The sequence below is a fragment of the Coregonus clupeaformis genome, chromosome 8 (genome assembly GCF_020615455.1).
Source record: "Coregonus clupeaformis isolate EN_2021a chromosome 8, ASM2061545v1, whole genome shotgun sequence".
Lineage (NCBI taxonomy): Eukaryota > Metazoa > Chordata > Actinopteri > Salmoniformes > Salmonidae > Coregonus > Coregonus clupeaformis.
In genome coordinates this window covers 53,584,108-53,607,076 of record NC_059199.1, presented here as the reverse complement: position 1 = coordinate 53,607,076, position 22,969 = coordinate 53,584,108, and the positions used below count along the sequence as shown (strand labels likewise).

The window sequence follows — 22,969 nt, the reverse complement described above, 5'->3', positions numbered from 1 at the left end:
AATCTGTCTGTAAACAATTGTTGGAAAAATTACTTGTGTCAAGCACAAAGTAGATGTCCTAACCGACTTGCCAAAACTATAGTTTGTTAACAATACATTTATGGAGTGGTTGAAAATCGAGTTTTAATGACTCCAACCTAAGTGTATGTAAACTTCCGACTTCAACTGTATATATTTTTATATTGGAAAATTATATTTTATTTTTTACTTAACACTTTTTTTTCTTAAAACTACATTGTTGGTTAAGGGCTTGTAAGTAAGCATTTCACTGTAAGGTCTACACCTGTTGTATTCAGCGCATGTGACAAATACTATTTGATTTGATTTGATACTGGCTTAAAAACTGAAATCTCTGTTGGCAGCCCATAAGTCAGTTGATCCACAGGAGATGACAAATGTCTCTCTCTCTCTCTCTGTCACCTCCCTGCACCCCCCTCACTCTCTCTCTCTCTCCCACTCTCGCTCTCTCTCTCACTTCCCCGATTTCTTTCCTCTTCCTCTCCCCTCTCTCTCTCTTTTCGCCACACCGTCTCGTTCTCTCACTCCACTGTATGATCTATTGCTCCCTGCCCCTGGCTCTCCCCCTCCCTCCCTCCCTCACCCCCTTCCCCTTCTTAATATGATGTAAAAAGCTAATCGCATGCAAATGTCTGTTGTCCCGGTAACCAGGCCCGAAAAATCCCTTTGATGTTGCACCCGGCTCATTCTCTCCACGTTCTCTTTGTTCAACTAGACTCTCTCTCTGCTTTGTCAACATCCCCCCTTTACCTCTCTCTCTCACTCTCTCTCTCTGCCCTGTTCTCTCTGCCCCCCTCTCTCTCTTTCCTTCTCTCTGCCTCTCTCTCACTGCTGCTCTCTCTCGTTCTCTCTCTTTGCCCCACTCTCTCTCCCTCTGCCACATTCTCACTTTCTCTCTCTCTGTCTCTCTCTCTCTCACCGCATTCCCCTTGCAAAAATAAAAACTTATCTAATTCTCTCTACTTTTTTTCTGCCTGCCTGCCTGTACTGCAATACCACCCTGGTTCTTTGTGTATTTCCCTATTCTCTCTCTTTTTCTATAAGCCCCCTCTCTATTCTTCTGTCTCCTTCATTCTTTCTTCTCCCTCGTGCACGTCGTCTCCCCTCTCTGTGCCTCTGTCTGCCCCCGCGCCCTCTCTCCTTTCCCATCATACCCGTCTACTGTCTTCTTTCCCTCTCCTCCTGTCCTCTCTCGCTCCCCCGTTTCTGTCAGAGGATCAGTCCCTTCCTGTTTCGCTCCTCTCTTTCTCTCCCTCTCCCCACTTTTCATCCCTCATTCCTCTCTGTCACTCACCACTCACTCACTCACTCACTCACTCACCACTCACTCACTCACTCACTCACTCCTTTCTTCTTTCTCTGTGGAGTATTTGACCCTCTCTGCATAGTCGTCTAGTCATCCAAGGTTTTGTTGGTGGGTTTGCTGGAGTTTAACTACTGCTGATCTAGAGGAATACAGTTGCAGTACAAACACATTATTAGTGCATTTCTGTGCAATGATCAATGTGCAAGTACACAAACTGCAAACCGGCAGTAAGTATTGCTATTAGCAGTAAGTATTATGTAACAATGTGTAGCTACACGGTCTGTAACGACACTGTACCTGATTATTCTACTACTATGTAAATACATTGGTTTAAGTCAAAGTGGGACCCACATCCTCTGTATCCAAAGCGATACCGCTAACAGGTTATTGAGTTTCAATGGCTTCCGTCCAGTTTTATTTCAATAAGAAAGGTACAAATAATCCAAGTACAATTGAAGTACAATTGAAGTATACTACTTATCAAGTACATTGTAACCATAGAGCATGCAGACATTCAACAAAAACAGAACAAGCATTTCTTTAAAAAATGTAAACATCAGTATATTTTTGGCATAAAACTGCATAGTTAAGATGACACTTAAAAAACACTTGAAAAAAAATTAGTTGTATTTACATGTAAAACTACGAATCATGACAAAGCATAATAAAAAGACACTTTGAATATGAAAATCTACAGCTAGATGGTTAAAAGGTGTATATTATTCTGAAGTCATATTATAAGACTTCCCTCGTGGTGAAAACAATAGCTCCCAATATAATGCAATATATTCTGCAGCACCAAGCTAGTACTGTTGTGTGAGTACTACATACCTTCCTAGTCAGACAAATTAGATATTGATTCAATGGGTTCAATCCCATTTGCACTTTTTAATTTGTATATGGAGTTGCTATGACACCCATGAACTCCCGATAATGAGAGAGACAAGAGTTGCCACAATCTGACCATGTTAGACAGACTAACGTAGCTATATAGCTGACATATAGGTTATTTAATAGCGCCCTTTATATTGTACAAGAACACAATTTAAATTCTGTTAACTCCCAACATTTTCTAGCTTAGAAACACAACTGTTATACTTAATAATCCTTATATTTGTAGTTGTAAATTAACTCAACCCTCATGTATTTGATTGTATATTATAGTATAGCATAGTATTGTATTGCATTGTATTGTATTAGGACGGCAGGTTCCTAGCGGTAAGGCTGATGGGCCAGTAACTGAAAGGTTAGTTAGTTTGAATCCCCAAGCCGACAAGGTGAAAAATCTGTCAATGTGCCCTTGAGCAAGGCAATTAACCCTAATGGCTGACCCTGGCTGTGACCCCACTCTCTGAGGGTGTCTCAGGGAGAGTTGGGATATGCAAAAAACACAATTCCAAATCACACATGCACATTAACACACACTTGTGCATGTGTTAAATAGGACAAATATAAGCACACACCAAATGATTTATTCTTCTTCTTATTGTATTGTATTAAGTTGGAGGTGTAAGCTAATAGTGCATATTGCATAAAAAATACACAATCAATAAATTCATAACAAGATAATACAGTAGGTAACAGACATCTCCATTTCATGGAATACTTTCCTTCATTTTTAATAACGTATAAAAGCTATAAGCATACTACTCAGACATGAACAAATAACTCATTTTACACACTATACCTAAATAACTTCATATTGCATTAACTTATGCTAACAAACAAAAAGTTTGTACACTTGGTGATTACAACATTATGGCTTATATGAAAAAGATTAATAACAAAATCAATCAATTAAATAGTCATTGAAAAGACCCATCGAGAATACTGCATAGAATCCCATAGCTACTGTAGCTTTATACAGAGCAATGCTATAAGGCCCCAAACAAGTTATACGGTTACAATAAGACTTACGTCTGAATAAGACTTAATACCACTTTTCCTTAAACCATCAACAATAACAATTGGACACACTGTAACCATTTGGCCCACATTCTCACTTGCTTTGGTAGTGTCTCCTTAACAGCTTATTTAGTGCTTAGATTAATAGTTTAGTTATAATAAGATGTTGACGTTTCCTTTCCATGTTATTCTTTATTATATTCTTTACTTCCAGGCAAGACCTACTGAGAGTAGAGCACCATGCCTGTCGTTAGTGGATATCTGTCCACTGGTTGGTCTATAGCTACTGGACTGAGCTGTGAGTTGGCCACAGTGTCGGAACAGTACTCTACTGTCTATAGCACAATAAGACTGTCTGCAGAGTGTATGCGTGTGTTCCACACTCTGCGTAATGTGTGCACTCATACATCCATACATGTACTCATTTGCATAGATCACAATCACACCTAGCCTATGCTATACCACATATAGCCACACAGACAGAATCTATAATACTACTACAGTACTATCATCCCAACAAACCGGCACTGTTTAAACAGCATTGTAAAAGGATACATTTGAATAATGTCCAATAAAGTCAGTATAAGCTATATTTCCTATAATGTTCCTGTATGTTTTAGGAGATAGTGGAAGCACGAAGGCCATGGCCGCCAGTCAGTGGTTCAGGCAGAGTGGTTTGGCCTAGTGGGTAGCCGCAGAGGGAGGACAATGGCTCTACTGTGTGGCTGGAGAGTCCACGGTATCAATGACTCGGCGAGCAACTGGGTCTGGCCGATCCAACATGGCCACCCACAACAGGCTCTGCTGATGCTAGATCCTGGGTTAGTTAGAGCCGTAATGTCTCTTTGTTTCCTGTATGCCCTTTTCAATTTGGTCCTTTACTTCTTGTCCAGTTTGACCCGTCCAGTGGCTTGCATAGAGATGTTGTTTTGGTCTTTATTAGGTCCAGAGTCCAGAATCCAGTTTCTGGACAGAAAGGGAGGGAGGGAAGGGAGGAGAGTGAACAGAGAAAGGTAGAGGAAGGTTGAGGTGTTAGATATGAACTATAAAGGGTTAACCTGTGATTTGTAACACAGGTGTGTCAGTCATTCAGGAGAAAAATGGGTCACAGCATGTAGAAAGTGACTGATTTAGAAGTTTAACAGGAGAAAGAGATTGTGGGTTGACAGGGCAGACAAGGAAATGGAGAGAAGAAGCGATGGAGGAAATGGAGAGAGATTACAGTAAAAGTGTGTAAAATAAGATCACTCACGTTTGTTGTTGAGATGAAGATTACACCGCAGTGGAAGGAGACTGATTCTGTAGAGACAAACATCTCACACTTAAAGCACAGTGTGAATGTGTGTGTGTTTGATTGTCTATTTCTGCATGTGTGTGAGTGCGTGTATGTGTATGCACGAATGTGTGCGTGTGTGTCTGTGTGTATGCGTGTGTGAAACTCACCTGTGTGTGTCCCCTCCCAGAGGCTGGGGATCCCCCCTCCTTCTGACTGCCAACAGAGGAAGAGTCTGAACAGCTACTGTGGACTACAGACAGAGAGAGAGAGAGAGAGAGAGAGAGAGAGAGAGAGAGAGAGAGAGAGAGAGAGAGAGAGAGAGAGAGAGAGAGAAAGGGGGAGAGAGAGAGAGAGAAGGAATAGAGATGAGAGAGAAAGTGAGCGAGAGGGAGCGAGAGAGAAGGGATAGAGATGAGAGAGAAAGTGAGCGAGAGGGAGCGAGAGAGAAGGGATAGAGATGAGAGAGAGAGGGGGAAGGGAGTGAGAGAAAAAGAGAGTGGGGGTCAGTGGCCTACCAATAAAGCATTTGTAATGAAATTAATATTGCAACACCGCAGAAAGACAGAGCATGATTCTTCACTGTGAAATACCATTATTCACAGGGAGACATCTGGTGGACAGTATATGTATTACATACAGGGTGTTAATAATAAATGGGTGGTTTCTGACAGTGTGTGTGTGTGTGTGTGTGTATGTGTGTGTGTGTGTGTGTGTGTGTGTGTACCTCTGTCGTTGAGATTGTAGATAGAGTCGAGTTCAGATGTTACCGGTGCTCCTGTGACATCTAGTAGTATCTTACTGGACACACCAATACACATTGTCTCCTTCAGACACAACTCTGAGAAAGAGAGAGAGCGATCGCGCGCGTGAGAGAGAGAGAGAGAGAGAGAGAGAGAGAGAGAGAGTGAGAGAGAGAGAGAGAGAGAGAGCAATATGCAATATCTTATACTAGCAAATTTGAGGGGTGGCCCCGACCAGGACTCAAACCCAGGTCAACCCTACACCTTATCTGAACCTCTTGACAAGGTCGCTAGGTGATGGGTTAAGGCCGCTACAATCGAATGGCACTTGTGTTGTATATGGCTGGGGTGAGAGGTGAGGGTTCAGAGCATAGAACTAGAATCTTATTCCAATTCTGTGGGTCAGGGTAAAATGTCAGGGGTCATACTGTACCTGTGTTGTGTATAGCGTGAGTCCAGAGGAGCTGAGCGATGTCGTGTGTCCAGGCTGCCCTCTCCTCTCCACTCTGACATTGCAGGGTCAGGCAGTCCCTGATACGAGGGGCCTGACGCACCCACACCTCGAACCTCACCCCCTCCTCACCCACACTCTGGGTCAGACCCATCTCACCCGTCTGACAGAGCGGGAGGGAGGGAGGGAGGGGAGAGGGAGAATAAAAGCACACAGAGTGGATTCATATGGTATAGCATCTTTGTCTCATTTCATTGCTGTTTTGGAAGTTATGGATTTTGTGTCCAATTTTTCTGTTTTGTTTGAATGAGGCCATATGTGTGTGTTTCCGGGCGTGCGTGTGTGTATGCGTGGTTGCCCGTGTTGGTGTATGTGTATGTATGTGCGTCTGCGTGTGTACTTGTGTATGTGTGTGCATGTGTTTGCATACTACCTTCCTATGTCTGGGTCTGTTACCTTGATGCTGTGTTTGAAGCTGTAGGCGGTGCGTCCTGGACTGGGGCTCTTCTGTTTGGTGAAGATGATGAGGTGTTGATAGAGGAACACACTCCTCACCCCTGTCTTCTTCCTTCTGGTCCCCCCACACACCAACAGCTCCCCTTGACGCACCAGCTCTCCACGCTCCGCCACTGGGACCTAACACACACACACACACACACACACACACACACACACACACACAGTTTACCACCCACCAAACCACTTCATGTTGTTCAAGAGCAGCTTTTGAAACGAGCTATTTTTAACAATCCGGTGATGTGAGGTTCATGTAACCGGAGCTATGCGTCAAACCTAACTCCTCCAGCGCTCTCTGTTCTGTCATTTAGCTAACTTTCAGAGAGCTTTGTGTGTGTGTGTACGCGTGTGTTTGTGTGTCAGCGTGCCTTCATGTGTTTTTGTGGGTGTGTTCTACTAGCTAAGTGGGAGGGTTTAGCCTAGCTATATTACCCACTCTGTAGGTGACTCAGCAAAGCATTATGTCATCAGTCAGACTGACAGTGAGTGTGTGTTTGTGTATGTGTGTGTGTTTGCGTGCGCATGTGTTTCTCTCTCTCTCGCTCACTGTGTGTATGTGTGCGTGCATGTATGTGTGTGTCGTGTATGAGTATGTGCGTATGAGTATGTGTGTGTGTGTGTCACCATGATGATTGATAGAACTGTGTCACAGTAGCAACAGAACTACAGGACATGAAGCAGATATGGGCTTCTAAAACAGGAGTAGGATGAAACAAGTTGCCTCTAGGTGCTGATCTACGGTCAGTTTTGGCTTAACCCCCCAAATGGCTGTGGTTAGATCTGAGGTAGGGAAAGCTGATTCTAGATCTGTGGTTATGGACAAATGTTGTTCTTCAAGCGAATGTATGCAGGTGTACTTATTGAACTGTTTGTCCTGAAGAAGTCCCAAATCGCATTATATTCCCTTCACAGTGCACTACTGTTGACCAGAGCCCTATGGGCCCTTCTTAAAAGAAGTGCACTATGGGCTCTGGTCAAGAGGGTGCCATTTGGGACGCAAACCCAATTTAAGGTTGAAACCTTGTCCAACACTTTGGGAGCATTATACCAGTGTGAGGATTTATCTATTCTAAATTGGCTTCCGCCCAGAGCTGAGAATGTAGTTTTAAGTCTGGCGTTCTCACCGGACACCCGACGATGAGGTCGCTGGCCCGGAGGTCCTCGCCATGACGCTGGACGTGTCTGAGGACGGAGAGGGAGGAGTCGGAGGCAGGGTTTAGCCCTCCCAGCTCTTCCAAGGCATCGCAGTACTGTTCCAGTCTCTGTGTAGGGGCCTGGAGACAGTGGGGGAACGACAGGGGGGAGAGAGGAGGGCTGGAAGGGAGTCTGAGCTGGTTAGGGAACAGGAGGTGAGGGGAGGAGGGAGAGAGAGGAGAGGACTTCAGCATCATTGCCATCTACAGTATGGTCATCATCATCATCATCATCATCATCATCATCGTTATTATCTTAATCTTCATCATCATCATCATCATCGTTATTATCTTAATCATTTTCATTATAATAATAATAATAATATGCCATTTAGCAGACGCTTTTATCCAAAGCGACTTACAGTCATGTGCGCATACATGTTTTACGTATGGGTGGTCCCGGGGATCGAACCCCTTACCCATGCTCTACCAATTGAGCTACACAGTACTTTGAAATAATGTATATTTTACTGTCACCCTGTGGCCGTTTTAAATACTGCACCTCCAGCATTTGACACAGCTCTAAACTACAGTAAATATTCAACCCTCAGATCTCTACTAAAACCATCTATGTGATGTTCTTCTTTTCATGTTTTCTCAGTCTAAAGCTGTGATAAGATTATGCCCTATGTGTGTATCAGACTGTGTTTATTGTTGTATACTGAAAGACTGTTGATTGGTTTTAGTGTAATCCAACACTAATGAGTTATTTGAGCATACATTACAATTATAATTGGCTTCAGTGTATACAATGCTGTTTTAATTGCCCATACTATATGAAACAGCCCAAATCTGGCTTTGTTTTATAATACTGTTGTTGTAATGGGCTTTAGCTAGTGAATATGATGCAGTTCCGTGGTGGCTGGTGGTAGGAATGGAACAGTATCAAACACATCAAACATTTCACTCATTCCATCCCAGTCTACTATGAGATGTCCTCCCCTCACCAGCCTCCACTGATGCTGTTTTAATGTAATTGTTTTGGTATACGACAGTCTCTTACCTTGAAGAAGTCTGCAGCTTGAGTGACCAACAGGGAGTCCACTTCTGGTTTAGTCCTGATGTAGTGAGAGTACTGGAGAAACTCCTCTCTCTATTTGTGTGTGAGAGAGGGGTTTGGTATGGCGAGAGAGAGAGGGAAAAAGCAAGAGAGGGAGGGGTGGGGGGGGGATAGGGTGCGAGAGGGAGAGAGAGTAAAGTAATTAATTTCTTATTTTTTGTCTACTTATACAGTACCCTCGATGGCGCTGCCCATGCTAAAACAGCCCTCTCTCCAACTCTATGATCACCCCACTCACGTATTTACTGAAGAGGTCCTGTTGCAGCAGACTCTGCAGTAGAGCTCCCTCCATGGCTGGGAGGAGGTACTGCGAATGGAAGGAGCTGAGGCTGGCCCATTTGGGGAACAGGAGGTCTGCTTTCCCCCTGAGGGAGGAGGGGGTGTCTGGAGCCTCCAGGAGGGGCAGGCAGGTCTCCTCCACCCCCTTTAATACGGCCACGTACTGCCTCTCTGAACTCAACATCCTGCACCACAATAGGTACAGTTTACTATAAGGAGAGAGGGAGGAGAGGGAGAGGGGACAGAGAGTGTGGGGGAGGGGAAGGAGGGAGGGAGAAAAAAATAAGTCATTAATGGGACATTTATCTGTGACCAAATATTGACTTGCTAAATTATGTGTAAATTGACTTAAAAGAGCCAAACACAGACATCTTTTCACTTTCATGTCAAGTTAGCCTGTACATTATAATTAGTGCCGATGGCTGCATTTCTCTCTCTCTCTCTCTCTCTCTCTCTCTCTCTCTCTCTCTCTCTCTCTCTCTCTCTCTCTCTCTCTCTCTCTCTCTCTCTCTCTCTCTCTCTCTCTCTCTCTCTCTCTCTCTCTCTCTCTCTCTCTCTCTCTCTCTCTCTCTCTCTCTCTCTCACACACACACACACACACCATACCTCTGTGCGGTGGTGGTGCCCTGCCTCTCCCCTCCCGTCTCCCTCTCCGCTCGGCTCAGCAGCACGTGTTGTCTTGGCGTCCCGGTGTAGTCCACCACCTCCTTGCTGCTCACCTCTACCCCTCTGATGAGCACCCCTGATCCCCCCTGCACCCCTCCTCCTCCTCCTCCTCCTCCCCCAATCCCTCCTCCTCCCTCTCTCCATCCAGGGACAGCGGCTGCCATCCCAGCGGTGATAACAGGGTCTGCGAGGGCCCGGCGGCCCAGCCAGGAGAGGGGGGAGTTACGGCTGGCTGCACCCACAGGAGGCTCTACGGGCCTGGGGGTGGCAGGGCCCCGACGGGGGGCCAGCAGGGCCTGGAGGTCGAAGCTGGGGTGACGCTTCCTGGGGGGCTTGGGGGGCAAAGAGGCTTCTGTGGGCTGGGGGAAGAGAGGAGAGGGAGAGAGAGAGAGAGAGAGAGAGCGAGGGAGAGGAGAGGGAGAGTGAGGTGATGTATCTATGATCCTACAATGTAAAAGAGACACACCGTGAAGACGAACAGCAGCGGGTGATCTCTGACCAGAATATCGGCCGTCATTTTCTGTTTCCCGATGATTCTACATGCTGAATCGCCACTGTTCGTCAACACCCAGCAGGTGATGGCTAACACACTGGAGATGTTATGCAATCCATTATAATCTAAAACACACACATAAATACAGGCAGTTTTTACAGCCATCCCTCACCACACAAACACAAACAAACACTTACACTCTTCTTCGCCGGATGCAGCAGATTCTGCAGAAACTTCCCTCCTCCCGCTCCTCCTCCCGCTCCTCCTCCCGCTCCTCCTCCACCTCCTCCTCCACCTCCTCCTCCTGTTCCCCCCTTCTTATTCCCTTTCTCCTCTCCTATCTTCAGAGTGGAGCAGGTCTGTGGGCGAAACAGTGAAGCCAGGGACCCCCAGGACTGGAGGCCTCCTTCCCCTCCCCCGGCCCCCACACCCCAGTCTCCCTCTCCCTCGGGCCCCATCAGGTCCCACAGACTGGAGGTGGAGGGGGTCTTGGGCCGGGCCTGGCCCTGGTTCTGACCCCGCTCTGCCTGCTGCAGCAGCCTGGGTTTGACCTGAGGAGCAGTAGCAGAAACGGTGGGCATTGTTAAAAGATAGATAGAGAGAGAGAGGTAGATATAGATAGATACTGTAGATACGACAAGACAGACAGACAGACAGACAGACAGACAGACAGACAGACAGACAGACAGACAGACAGACAGACAGACAGACAGACAGACAGACAGACAGACAGACAGACAGACAGACAGACAGACAGACAGACAGACAGACAGACAGACAGACAGACAGACAGACAGACAGACAGACAGATAGATAGATAGATAGATAGATAGATAGATAGATAGATAGATAGATAGATAGATAGATAGATAGATAGATAGATAGATAGATAGATAGATATATTCTTAGAAAAAATGGTTCCAAAAGGGTGACTGATGTGAGCCCTGGCATGGTGTGTGTGTGTGTGAGGGATTCAGATATTCACAATGCCCAGATGTGAGCTCTAGCATGGGACACCAGACCTGCGTGTGTGTACATGCCTGTGTGTGTTTTACAAACGCTTAGATGGTAACACCACCGCTTAAAGCTGCAATATGTAACCTTTGGGGCGACCCGACCAAATTCACATAGAAATATGAGTTATTGATCTGTCATTCTCATCGAAAGCCAGTCTAAGAAGCAGTAGATCTATTCTATGTGTGCTATTTCTATGCTTCCCATTCTTAAGTTTAGTTTTTGCGTCTTTTACTTTTGGTTTTGTACACCAGCTTCAAACAGCTGAAAATAAAATATTGTTGGTTATGGAAAATATATTTCACAGCGGTTTAGATGGTACAATGATTCTCTACACTATACTTGCTTGTTTTGTCACATAAACTGAAATTAGGCAAACTGTTAGAATTTTAACAACCAGGAAATGGCGGAGACATTTCTGCATAGTGCACCCGTAATATCCACAGAACAGAAATCGTAAACATTTAATTTCCTCTTCACATACCATGGCTCTTTTTTTTACATAAACAGACACAAATCTCCTTAGAGTGTTGTGAATATATTATAAGTACAGTAGCGAGATATACTCTTAGAAAAAAGGGTTCCAAAAGGGTTCTTCGGCTGTCCCCATAGGAGAACCCTTTTTAGTTCCAGGTAAAATCAGTTTTGGTTCCAGGTACAACCATTTTGGGTTCCATGTAGAACCCTCTGTGGAAAGGGTTCTACATGGAACCCAAAACGGTTATACCTGGAACCAAAACGATTCTACCTGGAATCAACAAGGGTTCTTCAAAGGGTTCTGCTATGGGGACAGCCGAAGAACCCTTTTAGGTTCTAGATACACCTTTTCTGAGTGTAGATAGATAGATAGATAGATAGATAGATAGATAGATAGATAGATAGATAGATAGATAGATAGACTGAATGACTGACCTGGGCCACGGTGCGTTGGTATCGCTCCAGGGTCTGAGACCACAGGTCCAGGAGAGCTCCACCACCCAGCTCCAAGGCTAAGGCACGGGCGTCCTGGAAACGGGATGGCGGAATGGGAGGGAGGGAGGAGAGGGGGGTGGAGGGGGAGGGTGAGGTGGAGGAGATGACGTCGCACCACTGGTTGGCCTGGAGGGGTGGAGAGATGTAGAGAGGGGAGAAAATGACAAATAGGGGTTAGTTGACAGTGTCATAACTGTGTGTGTTGCTGTTACTGTACGCTTGTTCGAATTATGCGCATTTCAGTATGTGTGTGTGTGTGCATGAGTGCGTGTGTGTCGTGACTGAGCGTGTCATGCTTGTGTCTTTGTCTATGTGTCTCATGTATGTGTGTACGGTATAATGTATGTTTGTACAGTACCAGTCAAACGTTTGGACAGATCTACTAATTCCAGGGTTTTTCTTTATTTTTACTATTTTCTACATTGTAGAATAATAGTGAAGACATCAACACTATGAAATAACACATATGGAATCATGTAGTAACCAAAAAAGTGTTAAACAAATCAAAATATATTTTATATTTGAGATTCTTCAAAGTAGCCACCCTTTGCCTTGATGACAGCTTTGAACACTCTTGGCATTATCTCAACCAGCTTCATGAGGTAGTCACCTGGAATGCATTTCAATTAACAGGTGCCTTGTTAAAAGTTAATTTGTGGAAGGTTTTTTACCAAATAGGGCTATCTTCTGTATACCCCCCCTACCTTGTCACAACACAACAGAGTGGCTCAAATGCATTAAGAAGGAAAGAAAAAGTCCATACTATGGCAAGAACAGCTCAAATAAGCAAAGAGAAACGATAGTCCATCATTACTTTAAGACATGAAGGTCAGTCAATCTGGAAAATGTCAAGAACTTTGAAAGTTTCTTCAAATGCAGTTGCAAAAACCATTAAGTGCTATGATGAAACTGGCTCTCATGAGGACCGCCGCAGGAAAGGAAGACCCAGAGTTACCTCTGCTGCAGAGGATAAGTTCATTAGAGTTAACTGCACCTCAGATTGCAGCCCAAATAAATGCTTCAGAGTTCAAGTAACAGACACATCTCAACATCAACAGTTCAGAGGAGACTGCATGAATCAGGCCTTCATGGTCGAATTGCTGCAAAGAAACCACTACTTAAGGACAACAATAAGAAGAAGAGACTTGCTTGGGCCAAGAAACACTAGCAATGGACATTAGACCGGTGGAAATCTGTCCTTTGGTCTGATGAGTCTGTGATTTATTTAGAATTCAAGGCACACTTAACCAGCATGGCTACCACAGCATTCTGCAGCGATACGCCATCCCATCTGGTTTGCGCTTAGTGGGACTATCATTTGTTTTTCAACAGGACAATGACCCAACACACCTAGGCTCCAGGCTGTGTAAGGGCTATTTTACCAAGAAGGAGAGTGATGGAATGCTGCATCAGATGACCTGGCCTCCACAATCACCCAACCTCAACCCAATTGAGATGGTTTGGGATGAGTTGGACCGCAGAGTGAAGGAAAAGCAGCCAACAAGTGCTCAGCATATGTAGGAACTCCTTCAAGACTGTTGGAAAAGCATTCCTCCTGAAGCTGGTTGAGAGAATGTCAAGAGTGTGCAAAGCTGTCATCAAGGCAAAGGGTAGCTACTTTGAAGAATCTCAAATATAAAATATATTTTGATTTGTTTAACAATTTTTTGGTTACTACATGATTCCATTTGTGTTATTTCATAGTTTTGATGTCTTCACTATTATTCTACAATGTAGAAAATAGTAAAAATAAAGAAAAACCCTTGAATGAGTAGGTGTGTCCAAACTTTTGACTGGACCTGTATGTATCACAGGAGGTTGGTGGCACCTTAATTGGGCAGAACGGGCTCGTGGTAATGACTGGAGCGGAATCAGTGGAATGGTATCAAATACATCAAACACATGGTTTCCAGGTGTTTGATGCCATTCCATTTTCTCCCCGTTGTGACCATTATTATGAGCCATTCTCCCATCAGTGACCTCCACTGGTACGAATATTTACCTCAGTCAGTGTGGACAGTAGTCTCTGTGTGTTTACCTCGGTCAGTGTGGACAGTAGTCTCTGTGTGTTTACCTCTGGTCAGTGTGGACAGTAGTCTCTGTGTGTTTACCTCTGGTCAGTGTGGACAGTAGTCTCTGTGTGTTTACCTCTGGTCAGTGTGGACAGTAGTCTCTGTGTGTTTACCTCGGTCAGTGTGGACAGTAGTCTCTGTGTGTTGTCCAGTGTTGTCCAGCAGTCAGACAGACAGTGAGACATGTCTCTGAGTCTCTCTCTGACCGGTGGTACCCTGACCTGCACCTCTCTCAGTCCCCCCCAGTCCAGCTCAGACCAGCTCTCCAGATCTCCAAGGACCGCCAGGGTCACAGTGTGCAGCTCCTATGCACACGCACGCACGCACACACACACACACATACACACACACACACATCACACACACACAGAAAATATACAGATGAGCAACATATATATTATACAGAAACACATTAACACAAACTCACACATGACACACACACGCACACACTCACATTGGCCGACTCTCTGAAAGTCTTGAACTTCTGCTGTTTGAGGGAGAGTCTGCTGAGAGAGATGGGAGGCTCCCTGTAGTCTTCCAACTGATCCTGGATCTGCTCTATCTCCCTCTCACACTGATAGAGAGAGGTTGAGAGGGATGGGAGAGGAGGGAGGGAGGGAGGGAGGGAGGGAGGGAGGGAGAGAGGGAGAGAGGGAGAGTGGGGAGGGAGGGAGGGAGGGAGGGAGGGAGGGAGGGAGGGAGGGAGGGAGGGAGGGAGGGTGAAATTAGAATGGGGGAGGAAATAATAGTTTAACTGCTGCTCCACACTGTACTATTATACTACTATAGTGTTCTTTCTGTGCTTCCCTCTCTCTCTCCTACCTTTTCCAGTTTGTCCACCATGGCATCCAATCGGCCGAGGGCTTCCAGGTCACTTCCCCTCTGATTGGACATGCGGACGAGGCGGTGGAGGGCATCATCCACGCTGTCATAGAGGTTAGAGGTCGCAGCCAGAGCAGCCCTGAAGGCGCAGAGTTCAAAGGTCATATAGAATATGATCATATAAGAGCGAATACTAATTTCCACTTAAGTTGAAAATTCACTTACTCTCCCATTGACATCAATGCATGACTAAGTGAAAATGTGTAAGTTAGGATTCGCCCAAAACAATAGATACCCATAGACTTCCAGTCATAGTGCTAACACTAGTTAGCATTGGCTCGCAAATCTACCTCTAACTTCCTTCATACTGGACACAGAGACATAAAAATGGTATCCACGAGTTCATCTGACTCTGGGGAAGTAGTATCCCTTTAATGAAAGAGATAGCAGATTGAGAAGTATTACAATAGGAACCGTTATCGCATACATTATATCTATGATAGGATAATCTATTTGAACTGCATTATCACTGATGGGACACGGTAGATGGTGGTACCTGCAGTCTGGGGACCGCTTTGCTAGTCCTGATGTGCCATTGGCCAGCCCTGCCAGCCAGGCCCCGCCCCTCCGCTGCAGCTCAGTCAGCCGTTGGTCGACTAGGACGCTCGTCATCAGCTGTCTGTGTTTGTCCATACTTAGAGGAACATTCTGGAAAATAGTAAAAAATATACTGAGATTAACCTTGTGTTGTGTTGTATACCCAGATGGTTCACACAGAAAGTATGTTACATTTACTCAAAAGTTCTTCAACTTTTTAAAAAGTTCCTAAAGTTTACTGAAATGTTCTCAAGTTCAATTCAGTTTCTCAATTATTACTGCTAGTATTTCTCCCCATAACACCTCACTGACTTGTGTGGTACCATGTTAGACCAAATACATGTGGTGATACAGTAATGCATGTATCCTACCTTGATACAGTCTGGTAGTGGTGCTGTGTCCATAGACTGCAGTGCATCCTCCAACAGAGAGAGGGCGCTCTCACAACACTCAGTTAGACTCTCCACACTCTAACAGCGGAAACGGGACAGGAGTAACGTAGTACAGTTAGTCAATAGTTTAAACGGCACCCTATTCCCTACATAGTGCACTACTATGGGCCACAGCATTACTTTTGACCAGGGCCCATAGAGTTCTGGCCAATAGTAGTGCACTACATAGGGAATATGGTGTCATTTGGGACACACCTATATTAGCTGATATTGCACATGACATAGAAGGGCTTGATGGTGAAAACGTGACCATTGATACTGCTGATTTCATAACTTTAAAGTTGCAATATGTAACTTTTTGGGCGACCCGACAAAATCACATAGAAATGTGAGTTATAAATCTGTCATTCTCATTGAAAGCAAGTCTAAGAAGCAGTAGATCTGTTCTATGTGTGCTATTTCTATGCTTCCCGTTCTTAAGTTTAGTTTTGCGTCTTTTACTTTCGGTTTTGTACACCAGCTTCAAACAACTGAAAATACAATATTTAGGGTTATGGAAAATATATTTCACAATGGTTTAGATGGTACAATGACTCTCTATACTGTTGCTTGTTTTATCACATAAACTGAAATAGGCGAACTATTAGAATTTTAGCAACCAGGAAATGGTTGATTTCTGCATAGTGCACCTTTAAAGAAATGACATTTTTAGTGAGTTAACTTTTTAATTAAAGTCAAATGCCATGGGTAACATACGTGAGTGTGTGTGTGTGCGTGTGTGCGATCTTGTGCGTCTAGCACTCATAATGTCAAGTTTAGCACTTAGAATGCCAAGACTATTCAATTTGAGATAAGTGTGAATTGACAAATCAGTCCAGTCAGTCTGGGTCTATCTCATATTCAAAATGCCAATAGCGGCGTATTGATTTAGCTGCATGTGGAATCTGAATTTATTTGAGAAAGAATAGGTTGCACTTTATGACTATAAGTCTTGGCATTCTAAGTGCTAAACATGACATTCTGAGTGCTAGACACATGCTGGGAACATACTTTTCTCTCTCTCTTTCCCTGCCTTCCCTCTCCCCTCTTCCCCTCTCTTCTTCTCCTCTCTTTCCCTCCCTCCCTCCCTCCCTCCCTCCCTCCCTCCCTCCATCCGTCCCCTCCCCCTCTCATCCTCTCTCCCTCCTTCCCCCTCTCACCAGTCTGAAGGCCAGCCAGTCAGAGTGGCAGTGTTTGTAGTCTCCGTCCATCTCCAGAGGCAGCTGCTGCCTGTCTATATACTGCTGAAGGACCCCTGTCCCTCGCACCGTGTGCACCTACACAGGACACAGAGAAAAGAAGATCAGATTCTGGGAAGGAAGTGATACAGGGCCAGAATATAGAGGGCTTTTCACACTACTGAGCCAAAGGAGCCAAGCCAAATCAAGCTGTACTGAGCTGGTCTGGTTACGCATTGACCATAGTTGCTGGAACTGTGATGAAAAGGACAATGTGAAAAAAAGATATCTGAGCCAACTAAGTTTGGGTTGGCACAGTGGTTTGAAAAAGATCACACAAGATTTTGTCATTATAAAATGTGGATGTAGAGAAGAGAGAAACAAAAATAGGTGGGCCTACACCTCCAACTCCCCATCCCATTCCCCCCTGTCCAACATGTCTCCATCCAACCCACCGCATCTACCCCTTCACACCCTGCCTAGCAACACAGGTTGGTTGTCAGTCCCCACCACCCCATATCCACTTGGGAGCAAGGCCCAGCCAATCAGAATGAGTTTCTCCCCACAAAAGGGCTTTATTACACAGAAATACTGCGGGGGTGGCTGGTCTCAGACAATCCCGCAGTTAAAGAAGACGAATGTGGAGGTCCAGGGCTGGTATGGTTACACGTGGTCTGTGGTTGTGAGGCCGGTTGGACGTACTGCCAAATTCTCTAAAATGACGTTGGAGGCGGCTTATGGTAGAGAAATGAACATTACATTTTCTGCCAACAGCTCTGGTGGACATTCCTACAGTCAGCATGCCAAGTTCATGCTTCCTCAAAACTTGAGACATCTGTGGCATTGTGTTGTGTGACAAAACTGCACATTTTAGAGTGTGCACCTGTGTAATGATCATGCTGTTTAATAATCAGCAGGGATGTAAACACATTTGTGTACACAATTTAAGAGAAGTAAGCTTTTTGTGCATATGGAACATTTCTGGGATCTTTTATTTCAGCTCATGAAACATGGGACCAACACTTTACATGTTGCATTTATATTTTTGTTCAGTATACATTTTGAAACTGCACTATGGATTTTATCCCAATAGCCAGAAGGGGGAGACAAGGGAAGGATGGAAATATATCAATTCCCAAATATTTAAAATGGGAAACGATTGAGATTCTATACGTAGAGATGGAGTCCTCCATCGGGGTCTTGAGAAGCATTAGGGCAGGTTTGGTTAGATTTATTTTCTAACTTGAGATGGAGCTGAATTTGTCTATGACCTTCAAAGCTTTTGGGGAGGATTGAGATACATTGTCTAGATAAAGTAAGATATCATCAGTGTATAATGAGATGACATGATCTGTAGAATTGATAGATATTGGTGTAATTTCTTTCGATTGTCGAATTGCCTGGGCCAGGGGTTCCATAGACAATAAAAATTAGCAGAGGTGAGATGGGATCACCGTGCCTGCTACTTCTAGTTATTCCGAACAGAACAGAGCAGGTATTTCCTGTTATTACCATGGCCAAGGGTTTGGCATATAGTATTTTAATCATATTAATGAGCCAAGTCCCATATGTTCCAAAACCGACCAAAGACATGACCATTCTAGTCTATCAAAAGCTTTTTCTGTGTCGAGAGATAGAACTTCCCGGCTTTGGTCTCTGATAAAGCATGTAAGATATGTAATAGACGACGGAGGTTATCTGAGAATAATATTTTTTTAACAAACCTGCTTTGGTCCAGATGTACCAATTTGGGTAAGTAAGATGGGACAACAGAATTTTAGAAAACAGTTTAATATCTGTGTTTATCAAAGATAGAGGGCGGTAGTGAGAGCACTGGGTGACGTCCTTACCTTTTTTTATAAAAGAGAAATTAGTGCCGTATTTACAAATGAACCTTTGTGAACAGCTGTGTTAATCATTTCAAGTAACAGTGGATCTAATTGGTAACAAAACATGTAATAGATCTCAGGAGGGATACCGTCACAACCAGGTGATTTGCCTTTATTTATGTTATCCAATGCCCCTTTGAGTTCATGGAGAGAGATTTGGGCTTCCAGCAAGCCTGCTTCCTCAGTTGAGAGAAGAGTTCTTATATCCTTTAAAAAGGACTCAAACTGTCTTATGTGGATTTACAATCATAGGTGTACAATTCTTTATAGAAACGATAGAATCAATGGTTGATTAATTTGGGTTCTGATAGTAATTAATCAGACTCAGATTCAATAGTTGCAATAGCCGCTAATTGATCATTACTGTGAAGCTTATTAGCCAGTAGGTGACTGGGTCGATTACCATGGAAGTAATGGTTGAGTCTAACTCGATGGATGGCAAACTCTGCTCTCTGTCTTATCAATAGATTTAGTTCAGTCTTAACTTTGAAGAGAGTAGTCACTACCCTATTCTGAAAAAAGTGTTTGTTGTGAACCCTCTCGTTAACAGCTTTTCCAACTCTGATATATTCTTTAATTGTGATTTATTCTGTCCAGATACAAATGCAGTTGCATTGTTTTTAATAAAACCTTTAATGGCATCCCATAGAATCGGAGGATCATCGACTGAATTTTTGTTAATCATTATGAATTAATTCAATTCAGTTTAAAATTGTTCACAGACAGTAGGATTTTGTAGTAAGCAAACATTAAAGCGCCATCTTGTGTCTCTTGTAGGAGATTCTGACATGTGTATCTGGCAGTAATAAGCATAATGATCAGATAGCCTCATATGTCGTATTTCTATTTTCTTGATTAAAGAACATAGAGGAGTAAATAATAGTCCAAAATCGATTTGGGAGAATGTTTTGCTCCTGTTTGAATAGAAAGTGCACTCTTTTGCTTTAGGGTTATGAGCTCGCCAGGCATTAATGAGGTTGTAATCAGAGAGTATACTGTATGTTGTAGAGCCTTGGTTGCCTGTGGATTGTAGTTGGTCTTATTAGATTTGTTCTGCATGTCCAGAATGGCATTCATGTCTGTCCCAATAACGAGTTGGAATTCAGTTAATTCGATCAATATGCTGTTCAGAGAATCAAAACATTTAGGATCATATGAATCTGGAACATACAGATTAAAGGCAATTTTCTTTCCATTATGGATACATTTAAGGAAAGTGATTCTGCCTTCTTGGTCTTGCCTTTACCAAGGAAGTTGATTTCGAGTTTCTTATTCATCATTATGATTACACCCTTAGTTTTGTTTTGGGCTGATGAAAAAGCAACCAGTTTGTACAAATGGTTCCCTATTCTATGTGTGTACCTTTGGTGCAGGTGTGTTTCTTGGAGCATTGCTATATCAATATGGTTTCTAGCTAGAATATCAAGACAGCTGAAACGCTTGATAGAAATATTAAGCCCTTTCAAATTCCATGAGAGGATAGCTAGTGTTGCCATTGTTTTTCTAAAATGTAATTGTTATCTTTAGTGTAGATAAGCACATGGATGTAAAATAAAAATATTATAATATTGTCACTGAAGGGACGAGTAGGGAGGAGGATGAAGGATAGTCCGTTCTATAAAAACATATGACATCATTTTCTATTAAAGTGACATGGGCAGAGGCCAAATGGAGATAGATGAGAGAAGTGTGTGTGTGTGTGTGTGTGTGTGTGTGTGTGTGTGTAGTCACCTCTACTCCCTCTAGAGTGTGTGGAGACGACTCCTGCTGCTGCTCCTCCACCAGAATGAGGACAGAGCCAAGACCTCCCGGGACCACAGCCTGGAACGCATGCACACACAGACGTACAAACACACATTAGAGACGCCCTCTCAACATAAACACGTCTACATATAAACACATACATGTATAAACACTCTTAGCACTTCAACATTTAACTCTTCCTCACCTGTAATTGTTTCAGTGCGGCGAGGCAGAGAGCGGAGGGAGGAGATTGTCTACTGTCTACTATTACTGTTAGACCACGCTCTTTAGCAGAAGGGCTGAATGAGGAAAAAAGAGATAGAGGGAGGGGGAGAGGGGAAGACGGGATAACATGAAACATTTAAGTTCAAGTTTCAGTTTCTGTCAAAAACAACTATAAAACAACTATAAAAACCACTATATAAAGTATCACAGTTTGTTAGACTAGCTCAAAATAAATCGAATCAATTTGTAGTTGTCACATGCTTTGTAAACCACAGGTGTAGACTAACAGTGAAATGCTTACTTACGTGCCCTTCCCAACAATGCATAAAGATAATAACACAAGGAATAAATACACTATATAGGGAAGCTGCCAGTGTTACGCTATAAAGGGTCCCCCAGACTACATTTACATTTACATTTACGTCATTTAGCAGACGCTCTTATCCAGAGCGACTTACAAATAGGTGCATTCACCCTATAGCCAGTGGGATAACCACTTCACAATATTTTTTTGGGACTAGACTGTGATATGGACAGTTTGACATAGTGACAGAGTATTACCGGGTGATCCTGTGATAACAGGCCAAGACACGGCCCATCTCGTCCGCACGGCAACCGTCCTCTGGGAGATGCGTTTCAGTGATAACCACAGCCCGTCCCAGCCTGTCCACCGTACCTACAGAGAGACAGAGGGAGAGAGAGAGAGAGAGAGAGAGAGAGGGTGAAAGGAGTATAGTGGCATGAGTGGAGAAAGAGTGGTTAAGGGTGGATAAGTAAGAATAAAAGGAAAGTAAGGGACGGAAGGATATTAAATGAGATGGATATAAAAAACAACCTACCTGTCAACATCAGCTTTCCTGATTGGAGGAGTTCTGTGTCCAATTCCCTTAGGAGAGGAGGGGCTTTAGGTGATAGGCCATTCGATAGGTCAGGAGATGTCTCTGGCCCCACCTCCTCTGTAGAGTGGTTAGATAAGGATGTGCCTGATTGGCTAGTTGTGTCAGGTGAGACTTCTGATTGGACAACCTGGTTTTCTGTTGGTAAAAGCAAGAATAGGCATGAGAATAATGTCTTCTAGCCATCTACTTTCTATCCACGTGACATAACAACTTTTCCTAAATAAGTTTAAATCTAACCTCTATTGCTTTCCTCAATCTCAGCTTTTTCTTGTCCCTCATTGACTGGTGTGAGCTCTTTATCCGGCCCCTCAGGCTTCTGTGCTGCCTCAGATCGGTTGGCTGCAGTGATTGGCAGGTTGGTTGTCGGGGAGAGTGCGGGATCACGCTGAGGTGTTTTACTTGGTGGTTTGGAACTGGCTTGGTCTCGAGTCTTCTGGTTGCCACGACCACCACATTTAGCCTTCCCCTTTCCACCTCTCCCTTTCCTCTTCCTCCTGAGAGAGAAGATACAGTGATGTCATATAGTGATGTAATACTGAGTGTGACATTAGTTGTTATGGTTGAATCCTACAGATGTAGGATCTTAATTTGATCACCCTGTTGCTGGAGAACTGACTTGCAATGTAAAACTTGTAGTATATTTGAGGTTTAAAAATAATTCACATTTCCTGTTGCTGCAGGATTTTTTTTCCTGCTGTAGCAAACTGGCTCAAACTAAGATCTTACATCTGTAACTTATTGGATAGTTACTATGAATCAATCGGTATAGTCTTCTTACCTATGGGGAATTTGAACCTACTGTATATGATAGGGCTTTGAATGTGAATCTAATAGATCACGGATCCCCAACTACATTCAGACGCGGGTCGATTCTTTCTTGAGCGGATGGTCGGGGGGCCGGAATATAATTCTAAATTATTTGTACACTACTAAATGACGGCAAGAAGCCCAAACAGATATTCAGTGCATTCGAAAAGTATTCAGACACCTTTACTTTTTCCCCAAAAGATTATGTTACAGCCTTATTCTAAAATTGATTAGAAAGTTTTGCAAATTTATAAAAAATAAAAAACTTAAATATCACATTTACACAAGTATTCTGACCCTTTACTCAGTACTTTGTTGAAGCACCTTTGTCAGTGATTACAGCCTCGAGTCTTCTTGGGTATGATGCTACAAGCTTGGCACATCTGTATTTGGGGAGTTTCTCCCATTCTTCTCTGC

At 43.7% G+C, this 22,969-nt stretch overlaps 1 protein-coding gene across 1 annotated transcript in view; it reads right to left on the bottom strand.

The window, feature by feature from the left end:
- Positions 1 to 2,780: 2,780 nt before the first annotated feature.
- The window catches only part of arhgef40 (Rho guanine nucleotide exchange factor (GEF) 40), a 44,260-nt gene continuing 24,071 nt past the window's right edge, over positions 2,781 to 22,969 (bottom strand). Inside the window, exons 6-29 of the mRNA XM_041882746.2 lie at positions 21,983 to 22,239; positions 21,686 to 21,880; positions 21,408 to 21,522; positions 20,827 to 20,920; positions 20,610 to 20,699; positions 16,972 to 17,088; positions 15,752 to 15,850; positions 15,340 to 15,491; positions 14,784 to 14,922; positions 14,416 to 14,535; positions 14,075 to 14,266; positions 11,830 to 12,015; positions 10,101 to 10,454; positions 9,637 to 9,769; positions 9,351 to 9,519; positions 8,704 to 8,953; positions 8,409 to 8,498; positions 7,337 to 7,543; positions 6,153 to 6,332; positions 5,679 to 5,859; positions 5,230 to 5,343; positions 4,673 to 4,755; positions 4,482 to 4,528; positions 2,781 to 4,195 (exon numbers count right to left, since the gene is read on the bottom strand). Coding sequence (XP_041738680.2) covers positions 4,502 to 4,528; positions 4,673 to 4,755; positions 5,230 to 5,343; positions 5,679 to 5,859; positions 6,153 to 6,332; positions 7,337 to 7,543; positions 8,409 to 8,498; positions 8,704 to 8,953; positions 9,351 to 9,519; positions 9,637 to 9,769; positions 10,101 to 10,454; positions 11,830 to 12,015; positions 14,075 to 14,266; positions 14,416 to 14,535; positions 14,784 to 14,922; positions 15,340 to 15,491; positions 15,752 to 15,850; positions 16,972 to 17,088; positions 20,610 to 20,699; positions 20,827 to 20,920; positions 21,408 to 21,522; positions 21,686 to 21,880; positions 21,983 to 22,239 — 3,544 coding nt within the window. The 3' untranslated portion in view covers positions 2,781 to 4,195; positions 4,482 to 4,501. The remainder of the gene's footprint in view (positions 4,196 to 4,481; positions 4,529 to 4,672; positions 4,756 to 5,229; positions 5,344 to 5,678; positions 5,860 to 6,152; positions 6,333 to 7,336; positions 7,544 to 8,408; positions 8,499 to 8,703; positions 8,954 to 9,350; positions 9,520 to 9,636; positions 9,770 to 10,100; positions 10,455 to 11,829; positions 12,016 to 14,074; positions 14,267 to 14,415; positions 14,536 to 14,783; positions 14,923 to 15,339; positions 15,492 to 15,751; positions 15,851 to 16,971; positions 17,089 to 20,609; positions 20,700 to 20,826; positions 20,921 to 21,407; positions 21,523 to 21,685; positions 21,881 to 21,982; positions 22,240 to 22,969) is intronic.